This window comes from Cydia pomonella, chromosome 6 (genome assembly GCF_033807575.1).
Source record: "Cydia pomonella isolate Wapato2018A chromosome 6, ilCydPomo1, whole genome shotgun sequence".
Classification (NCBI taxonomy): Eukaryota; Metazoa; Arthropoda; class Insecta; order Lepidoptera; family Tortricidae; genus Cydia; species Cydia pomonella.
In genome coordinates, this window is record NC_084708.1 from 22,954,967 (window position 1) to 22,965,423 (window position 10,457).

The window sequence follows — 10,457 nt, forward strand, 5'->3', positions numbered from 1 at the left end:
AGAAAGTATGTTATGAAAAAAGTTGCCTCAGTAGGTGAAAAAGAGTGCCACAAAGGGGAGAGTAATGTTTTAAGCGTAGATATATCAAAATGATTTCATATTAACTTATTACAATCACTATTAATTATTATCTCTATCACAAAAGCATGAGCTCAGCTTCAATAATATTTTTTGTGAACAAATAATTTTTAGTTTTATATTCTCCTTGCCATTCCCAGGTCACAATCCGTCTACAGCAAAGGCAGCAGCGCCACCACGGCCACCAACGGCCCGACGGCCGGCGCGCCGCTAGTGTCCGCGCAGTCACTACTACTCCGGCCGCACGCCACGCTGGCGCACGCGCACGCGCACGCACCGCACGCGCAGCACGCGCTCACGCACAATCAGAACGCGCATAATGCGCAGCGCGAACCTGCGTATGGCACCGCGAATGGAGTCAGGCCGGGACCTGCTGGTGAGTTTACTTTTTCTTTCCATACTTACTTCCGCAGTCGTTATATTCAGTAGGAGGACGCACCACAAAAAATGTAGACAGACTCCAACATTACAACCCTCACAACAAAGACTTTACTCTTAGGTACATAGATAAGTTGTTCTTATCATAAAGCTAACTGAATGTAGTTTGAATTCCGTAAGCGTATCATCTGCTGTCTTCAATACGCAGACGTACTTAGGTACTTACTGTTGATGCGCACCATCTCAAGTCTAAAGATTTACTATTTCTATATACTTAAACATATGTATATAGAACTATTTCCTACATTTCACATTTACATTTATATGTAAGTTCAAGTAACAAACTTTTACAATTGACTAACTTTCATAATGCAATATAAGTATCTTTGAATTATATTTATTTGTTACTTTCTTTTCCAGGAGCCCCGGGCACCGAGCGCCGCGACTCGCTGTACAGCGGGAGGCGCGGGCCGCTGTCGTCCGAGGACTCGGCCTACTCCACGTACTCGCGCTCCAACTACCGCCCCGACCACTACTAGCGACGCGCCTCGCAGCACAACATTGCGCTGCTCTTCGACGTCTAATGACGTTGGCGTTACGTCTGACTGGACGTCTAATCGGGACACTGACTTGACTGACGCCTCTGTCACGCCTGAGTGACAAACGTTACAGTGCAACAGTGATTATCGAAGCTATGGCTTTGTGCTGTAGATTGGGACACAGGCAAAGTTATAGACGACGCTGTGTGACAAGTTAAATTCCTGTAAAGTTTACAAATACAGTGACGCTTGAGTGGGGCGCGCGGCGCGGCGTTCATTCGAAACAAATGCAAACGTGTGTGAGCGACTTCAGTCCACGCCACTCAAATTGGACGCTTGACGCCACGCTGCGCGCTCCGCCGAACGCGAATATTCCTGCATCGTAGTTAGTAATTAGCATAAACAAAGAATTTTAATTATCTTACGATGTGATGGCAAAGCTCCTACATGGCATGCGAGAGAGCAGTGCCAAGGTAAAAATCAAATTCCTATAGAAGGTTAACAAGTGCCATTTTCACGCCGCAAAGTCTATACAGAGTTAATTTTTATTACTTACATTTATGAAATATAGTTTAATCAGTGAAAAATACCTATAGCATTCTATCTCTCTAAAGATCTTGTCGTTAAAATGTGACAACATTTAAAATAGCTAAATAAAGAACGGGCTCTCTCGCTGCTATGCAGGAAAGGTCATACAATTCGGTCCGCGAAAAGGAAATGGGAGAGCCAAAGTTTGGCTGAGGTCACAACTACATTTATCTGATAGGGGGTGAGGTTTGATTGTTTGGTCCTCGAGTCAAAAAGTTTGGGGCCCCTAAATTAAATAAATATATTACTGAACACCTTTAGCCGAATTGATGGATTAGCCACCACATGATGGTATATCAGCACTAAGTGTAAAAGATGCATTTAATACTTGTTATTGTATTATTACAACGAATTAGTATCACAATAATGTCATTTAACTGTATTATTAGGCGTATAACGACTGTATTACTACCTGGGAGAAAATAATAATTTAATACGAGTAGGGTCAAGAATGAGAATGAGCCACTGCTCCCTCCTTGACCCTATTATGTTTTTAACAGACATTCACTGGAAAAATACATATAATTAAGTGACTTACTTTAGTTTTTTTTACTCGATGTTTTGTGACGATTGTCCTATTTTCATGTTATTTCGTTCCTAAGTAAATAAACGATAAAGATTTATTATATTTTTTGAGGAAAGTATAAGCAAGTCACGTTTATTCGGATCGAAGTACTGGAAATATGTAGGGCAGAACAGGGCTATTGACCGATTTTTCTCTGTCACACTAATTACGTCTTAGTGAGAGTAAAAGAGAAAGATCCCCGCAATTTGCGAATTTCAATTTTCGCGTTAGGCCGCCAGATTTTGTAAAATATGGTACGTCATTGCGCCGCAGCGTGCGTAACTAAAGGACCATAATTATTTTACACATCTGCTCTGCTCTGCGCTGCGTGGAACTGCGTCGCCTGCGTCTCAGCATACGCTGCCTCACGATGACGCGCCGCACACGATGGGTGATATGGCGTTCAAAGGGTTAAAGGAAGTAGTTTGTGCACTCATCAGCAAAATGGAAACCTAGGAAATATACCATGCGATTTCTTTGGGGTTTAAATTCAAATCCCACTTTGAAATCTTTAAATAATAACCCAAGGTTCCATTTTTGACCGTACATACTTATGCAGGTAGTAGGTATAGGTAGATACACCTACCGTACATTGTTTTTATACGGCATGTATATAGCTTTAAGTAGACTTAAGACTAGCTTTAAGAATTTAAAATTTGGCTATGAGGACCAAATGTAATCCTGAAATGTATATGTAATTGTTGATACTGTTATAAATTGAATAATTGTCTAGTATAGAACAGTGAATTGCCATATATGTTGACGTTTTAGTGTGCCATAACGAAACTTCCACTTTTGAGATCTACCTTTTTCTGTGCCAACTAATTTTTGAAGTTAAAGACTTATTAGGATAAAGGGACTTAGTTACCTAAATTGTATATAATGGTATTTGTAAATGGATAACATTAAAGTATTAAAAATATTTATAATTCAATTATCAAATCTTAAACTGTACCTAACAAATATTAAGGCGCTCAGGCGACCTTTTGAACCAAGTAAACACCTTTTTATCAATAGCTTTTTTTTTCTGTGAATGCACAAATCTTTGCTCAACTAACTCGAAATAAATTACAAATTGTATTTGATTTTATATTGTATCATAAAAATCTTTCTTAATGACATTTGAACCATAATTGTAAAGTTATAGCGATTTGAATACACTATCACGATGTATTCCTTAATTCTAAAAATAAATGTATTTTAAGTAATCAATCCCAAATGGCACTCTTTCGTAGGTAAAAGTCACTATCTACATCCGAAAATATGTAGGGATTTGACGTAAATGTAAACCCTAAGGGCTGATTTAGACGGTGCGCGAACTCGCGTGCGATTATAGCTACATTGCGGGAAATTGAGGTTACAACCAATTCGGCCGACCGATCAAATACCGCAATGTAATGAAACTCGCATGCGAGTTCTCGCGCCGTCTAAGGGCCGATTTAGACGGCACGCGAACTCGCATGCGATTTTAGTTACATTGCGGACTATTGAGGTTACAACTAATTCGGCGACCGATCAAATACCGCAATGTAATGAAACTCGCATGCGAGTTCTCGCACCGTGTAAATGAGCCCTAATGAGTTCTAACTCTATAAATGATTGGTAGTGCGTGATTGCCTGATTTCACGTCAATTTGTGTGACCAGTCAAAAGTTTTAATGCCATGTTTTTATAGTAGACTTGTAACTACGAAATGGAGTCTTGGGCATCGTTAAGATTGTAAACCAAATTGCTATCTACCTAAGATTAAAATATTTGGTATTGTAAATAAATTTTACTTAAAACTTATTGGTTTATTTTATTCATCGTACTTATTAATCCTGCTTCTTATAGTAGATCGTTAATTGGTCCTAAAGTCTCTTAGAAATCTATTTTGACACAAGTCATCTAGGATGTGGGTATATATTGTATGATATCAATCAATGGATTCAGTATGATGTCCTCAATACAAATAGGTACATGCCGACTTTATGACGTCAAAGTTACTATATACCTACCCCCGCCATTTTTGCGCTTAACCTTATTTGCCAAGTACTTTCCTATAATCCGATGTTTTGCTTTGTTCATTTACTTCCAAAACCAAATAATTATTCAAGATCTCACGCGCTCTAAGTCCCATTTTTATACTATGTCGGTGGCAAACAAGCATACGGCCCGCCTGATCATAAGCAGCCTCCGTAGCCTATGGACGCCTACGAAGAAGAAGTTACATGCGCGTTGCCGAACCTTACACTCCGCACCCTCGATGAGCTCTGGCAACCTTACTCACCGGCTGGAACACAACACTATGAGTAGTGTATCTATGGAGGCCAAAAACGTCCAGACGCGCACGGTTACAGTCTAATACATTTAAGGTATACGATGACGCGTTACAAATAATAGGCATAGCATTCAAAGTATTAAGTACAGTCGGCAACAGGACCGGATTTAGAGGAATTGGTATAGCACTAAGAATTTAGGGGGGCCCCTTCTCCATCTCAAAATGTTTGCTGGGTTGCCTGGCCCCTAGATACGGGCCTTATTGTGGGCCTAGGCGGAAATCCGGCCCTGGTCAGCAATACTATTAGCTTAGCACCTTTGCATACAAACACGCGGTACCTTTTCTCTGCTGAATGTACCGTAGCGCTTCACAAAACATATTAGCAGATACTTTAACAGCATTTTTTTAAATATCCTACACAGTTTACACACATAAACTAGTCTATGCTCTAATCTAAAAGAAATTGTAATTAAGGATAATAGGTTACATAATAAAACAGCAGATACAGCAGCACACATGATTTATTCTGAAGCATATCGTTGAGTACCTCTTTAAATCGATATGCGGCTGTCTCAGCGCCGCCACGGCCCGGCTCACGCTTCACTCCACACATACACATGTGCAACTGTCCAAAAAGTTGAGAAAGTTACGGAAACTTAAGAAAATTCCACAGGAATTAACTCGTCACCTCCCACCGCGGAGACATCGAGTTTCTTAAAATAAGGTGAACAATCAAAACCAACTAACATTTTAAGGTTTTTCACGTTTAAAAGCGCTAGTGGTAGTTGGTATCTTTAAAAAGTGAAAAGTTTCCCATGGAAATTTTGTGAAATTTCCGAAACTTTGCCATAAGAAATGTTTCATTGGCAACTACCGACGGCACACCAGTAACTGTGTGCTAACAAATGTGTACTGTATAATGAAAATTGATAGTTGCTCAAGCCAGGTTAATCGCCTTCAACAAGGGGCTGCGATACAATGTGTTTGTGCACGTATAGTGGAGCCGTTAAGTACGTATAGTACGATGAATTTTATCGACAAATCACCCCCCATACCTATGTTTTTTCTCAACCATTTTAAAAATGCATCCCTTCAAAGTTTTATGGCGCCAAACACGACTGCACTTGGTTAATGTACCATTATCTGTCCATTTACCTATCGCACATTTAAAAAATAATAACAATTCGATAGCTTATGAATTAGGGCATACATTTCAAGCATAAATGTTACAGAGAATTTTCCACAAATACTCGAGAATTAATAACGAAGATAAAAATTGTCTTCAAAAATTTACTTTTTATTTCACATTTTACTTTTTTTTCGCTCCCTATTACTTCAGGAATGCGTGGTTAAAATCTGTCAGGTTGTATGGGCCCACGGTGTACATGTGACAGTCTCGATTAAATATATAGAGCCTTCGTACATTGGGTTTAATCTGCGCTAGATAGTATTTGCTTTTATATATATTAGCCTAAAAACAATTATTAATGTATGGACGCAGATTTGTTTTGCAATTCATTAGGCCTCTTTAAAAGAGCAGTATATTCTTTTCTAAAATAACGGTGAAAAGCTGCAGCAACCTGATAATAGGTACCTGTGATTTAAGTATTTTCTCAGTTCTCTACATATATATATATATATATATATATATATATATATATATTTATATAAATTTACGCTTTTGTTATGTACGCTATAAGTTTACACTATTATTATTTTTTCAATTGTACATCGAATAATTTAAAATTAGGAAACTATAGGTCTATAACGAAATCAATCCATAGCTATTAGCTAAGTTGCTCATATGTTTATTTTAAGACTGTTTGTTTCTCAATAAATTAAAAAAAAAAAAAAAAAAAATGTGTCCGGGGCTGGCAAAACGTCCCACTGTGTCGCTTGCCTTGGAGCCCTTGGAGGCTTTGACAGGTGATACAAGAATGTGGTGTCAGCGTAAAAATCGCCTAAATATGCATATATTAGCAGATTCATGAATCTGTTAGTAAAGGTGTTCTTTAGACATACCATATTTCTACTTAATGTGTAGATTGACGGCCTTATTTGTAATTTTGGCAGAAAAACGGCACTTTTTTACACACGCCTTTAAATTTCTTATCAAGCATAATTTACGATCATGTCTTACGAATTCGCTAATGTTGCAAGTACAACTCAACCCAATCTTGCACATTTATAACGAATTATGTAGCGTGCACAGGGCCGGAGCCAACACGTAGAGAAACCACTTCGACATTTCAATGCATGGTACATTGACAAGGATGTGTTTGTGCGTCACATTAATTTCGCCAAGTCTCAGTTCTATATATATAGTCTAAGAATACAATTTTCTATTATAAAGTATGTTTATTTAAGAAATCAGCAAATTCGGGAACGCCTCTAATAATATCGGTTACCTATATTTTCTTACAAACTGTATAAAAAGTGAGTCCTAAACCCATGCTGCGATTTGGTCATTAAAACAACATTTATTATATGTAACAGATATCAGAATCAGACTTTATTATGCACACAAATATTATAAAAGCTTGTCGTTTTCCGCTTACACTATTATTGCTAAAGCCTGCAGTACACCTAAAGGCGGTTGCGGGCGTTGCGGCGTTGGGCAGTCGGCGTGTCATTTTATCAAACGGGGAAAACTTCCATATGTAGTAATTCCTTACCTACTGGTATGCTCACGAAAACTGGTCAGATGTGCGAAGCTTGTCACGTAGAAAATTACGGAAATTTCTCAAAAATAACTGGGAGACCTTTTAAAAATTGGAAACTATCTTTAAGTCTCGCTAAAATTACGGAAATATGCGAGTTTCCCAAGCTTTTCGGAAAGATTCAGTAATTTTCACAAATGCAGGTACCTATTCGCGCGTCGCCGCAACAGCATACATTATTTGACTGAAATTTCTAACTTAAACCGGCACAAATGCGCTTTAAACATGGTATATCGCATAGCAATGTAACTGCATTTAAATTTCAAAAATATCTGACAGTGTCTGTCGATGGATTCCAAGATTTTTCAATACCCCACATTTGATAACCATACTTTTAAAATCGTTTAACTATTACCTTAAAGGAAGGATGTTCCAAATTCAAACGGGTCCTGACAGTTCTGTTCTGTCAGATGTTTTTGTGTAACTGTAATTATTAATTGAAACAAATTGTGTTAAAGAAGTGTATACATTGTGTATGTGTACATTGTGTCTCGACACTAAGGGCTCATTTTCACGCGAACGCGAACTCGCATGCGATTTTAGTTACAATGCGGACTATTGAGGTTACATCCAATTCAGCCGACCGATCAAATACCGCAATGTAACGAAACTCGCATGCGAGTTCTCGCACTGTCTAAATGAACCCTAAGGGCTCATCGGCCGGCCGGCGGATCGCGCGCCGTCTAAATGATCCTTAATTTTAAATTATGATGCGATACGATTATGTGTAAAACTAAAGATTTGACCAGAAAATTTCTACAATATGATTAATGTCTATGAATCTATGATTTAATAAGTTTTACTAGGAAGAATTATAATCAGATTTGAGTGAACCAGAGTAAATTCGTCACATGCCAATTAAAAAATAAAGTAGGTACATATCTAGGTTGGAATGGAATGAAATTTATTTTCTCAGTTTTTCCATATCTGAAACTTTTATTTTGAAATAGTTCATACGTTGAAAACCTGTGTAGGCATTCAATAACTGGAAATATTTGATACTGGAAATTAATAGGTATCATAAAATCAACACTAGTTAATTCGAATAACCTTCGAATTAAAACATATTTTTTTAATATCTTACTAATAGGTAGCACGCGTTTTAAGTACCTTGGTGTTCGTAATAGGTACTATAGTAAATTAATAATTTGCATGTTTAGACAAATCAAAATAAAATGTTTTCTTAACAATACCTGAAAGTTAATTGTTGAGTTGTAGAATGTAACCAAAAAATCTTGACAAGTCCGTAGTAGCTAATGGAAAATTTCACAAAATTTAAAGGAAGTTTCTACTTTGGAAACATCCCTATAAGAAAACTTGACGGAATTTGCGATAATTTTCCAAGAATTTTAAAAAGCACACTGTTAGATAGGAATACACTAGGGCAGGGGACGGCAAACTTTTCAGAAGAGCCAATTCAGTAGAAATCATCAGTCTATGGAAGCTTAAACAGCTGCAAATTTTGTTTTTATTGGTGTAAGAACTCTCAGGGTTTAATTTTATGGGTGACGTTAAGTAGTGTTGGTAGGAAATCGAATCTTTTGAGTCTGAATCTGAAGAACACGACTCGTTTTTACGAAACTCAGCGCTTAAAAAACTTCCGAGTCTTTTAAGTCCCGAGGTCATTTATTGAGTCTTTTTTAAGAGAGCTCAAAAGGACTCGAGCCTCCGAATAAAGACTCCGTCAACAATTTCATAAGTTTAACCTAAATAAAGTAAAGAAATTCTGCGTTATTGTATTATTTGTGTGCTATAACTAACTTAAAGACAAAGCATTTCGAAATTTTGCAAACAAAAAATTGAGAGTTCTCTGAAAAGGTGAGTCCCTACAAAAGATTCGAGTCTCTAACAAGTTGAAAAGAACTCGAGATAAGACTTAATGTGTGAGTCTGAAAAACTGAATCGAGCAGAGGACTCGAAGGACTCGAGTCTTAACCAACACTAACGTAAAGAGCCCCAATTGTGCCTCCAAAGAGACGCGATTTGACGGCCCCTGCACTAGAATCACGCCATTGACAAAAAAAAGGCGTGATTCCTTGGCATATATATAAGGACGGGCCTTACGGGCAATAAGAATAGGCTCAGTACAGTGGTTTCACGCACACGAATTCGAGCCAATCGTGCGTCTAACGTCACAACGCGGTTGGTTGATGATTTCGCATCACGCGTGCAATTGGTCGCAACTAGTTGCGTTAGACTGCACGATTGCCCGTAAGGCCCGTCCTTAGATATATGCCAAAGAATCACGCCTTTTTTCTCGTCGTACGTATGATAGAGACAAAATACGGAAACTTTCGAAAAGTCTAATATTCTTGGAATGGCTACGCAAATTCACATTAAACATAGAATGTTGCAACGAGAAAATTCAGTTACCAGGATGATTCCATGTGGAAAATGTAAATTGATTAGAGTTAAAGATGGACAACATATTTTTAGGGTTCCGTCCCAAAGGGTAAAACGGGACCCTATTACTAAGACTCCGCTGTCCTTCCGTCCGTCTGTCACTAGGCTGTATCTCATGAACCGTGATAGCTAGACAGTTGAAATTTTCACAGATGATGTATTTCTGTTGTCGCTATACAAATACTAAAAAGAACGGAACCATCGGTGGGCGAGTCCGACTCGCACTTGTCCGGTTTTTTTATGATATAGGAGGCAAACGAGCAGACGGATCACCTTATGGTAAGCGATTACCGCCGCCCATGGACACCACAGATTCTATGAAATACAGGTTGCTGAAGACTTCTTAAACATAGACGTAATATCTTGCGACTGCAACCAATTCGTAACTTTATTCACAGAATCTTTCATCTTCCTAATCTCGTCATCTTTTTTACTTGGCTTTATTAAGCCCTCTGGTTTGACTAATTTCAGAGGCTATTGCGTTAGTGTTCGTGCTATTATGGAGGCTATGGCGACGTTGCGAGCTCGCTGTGGCTTGTTTGGAGGCTTATTTTCGTTGGTATTATTTAAATTGCTTTTCGGAATGAAGTGGGACACTTGGGGATTGAGTTTTCTGATCTCAATGAGGCGAGGATCTCTTCGTTCGGAGGTCAACAGTGTCAGCAGTCTTTATTTGGTACAAGTCCAGGCCCGAGCTGAAATCTCCGGTGCCTCCTGGGTCCGCTGGACTTACAGCGTTAGTAGTATTCCTCCTCTGTCTATTGTATAATATTGTGGGTTGGCGGATTCTCACCAGCGACGGCTGAGTCGATCCCGCCCGGCGCCGAAAGGCCGCTGCGAAAGTTCGCTGGAACTTGGGCAAACAGGCCAAAATACTTTTCAATGCCTAAAAACTTGCCCCTTTTCAAATTGAACTTAATTTCTAAC

General features: G+C 38.6%; 1 protein-coding gene across 2 annotated transcripts in view; it reads left to right on the forward strand.

Annotated features, from left to right (window-relative positions):
- LOC133519324 (neurogenic protein big brain) overlaps positions 1 to 2,129 on the forward strand; it is a 162,272-nt gene extending 160,143 nt beyond the window's left edge. For both annotated transcript variants that reach the window (XM_061853363.1, XM_061853364.1), the window contains exons 5-6: positions 219 to 454; positions 877 to 2,129. In XM_061853363.1, coding sequence (XP_061709347.1) covers positions 219 to 454; positions 877 to 995 — 355 coding nt within the window. In that variant the 3' untranslated portion in view covers positions 996 to 2,129. The remainder of the gene's footprint in view (positions 1 to 218; positions 455 to 876) is intronic.
- Positions 2,130 to 10,457: the final 8,328 nt, after the last annotated feature.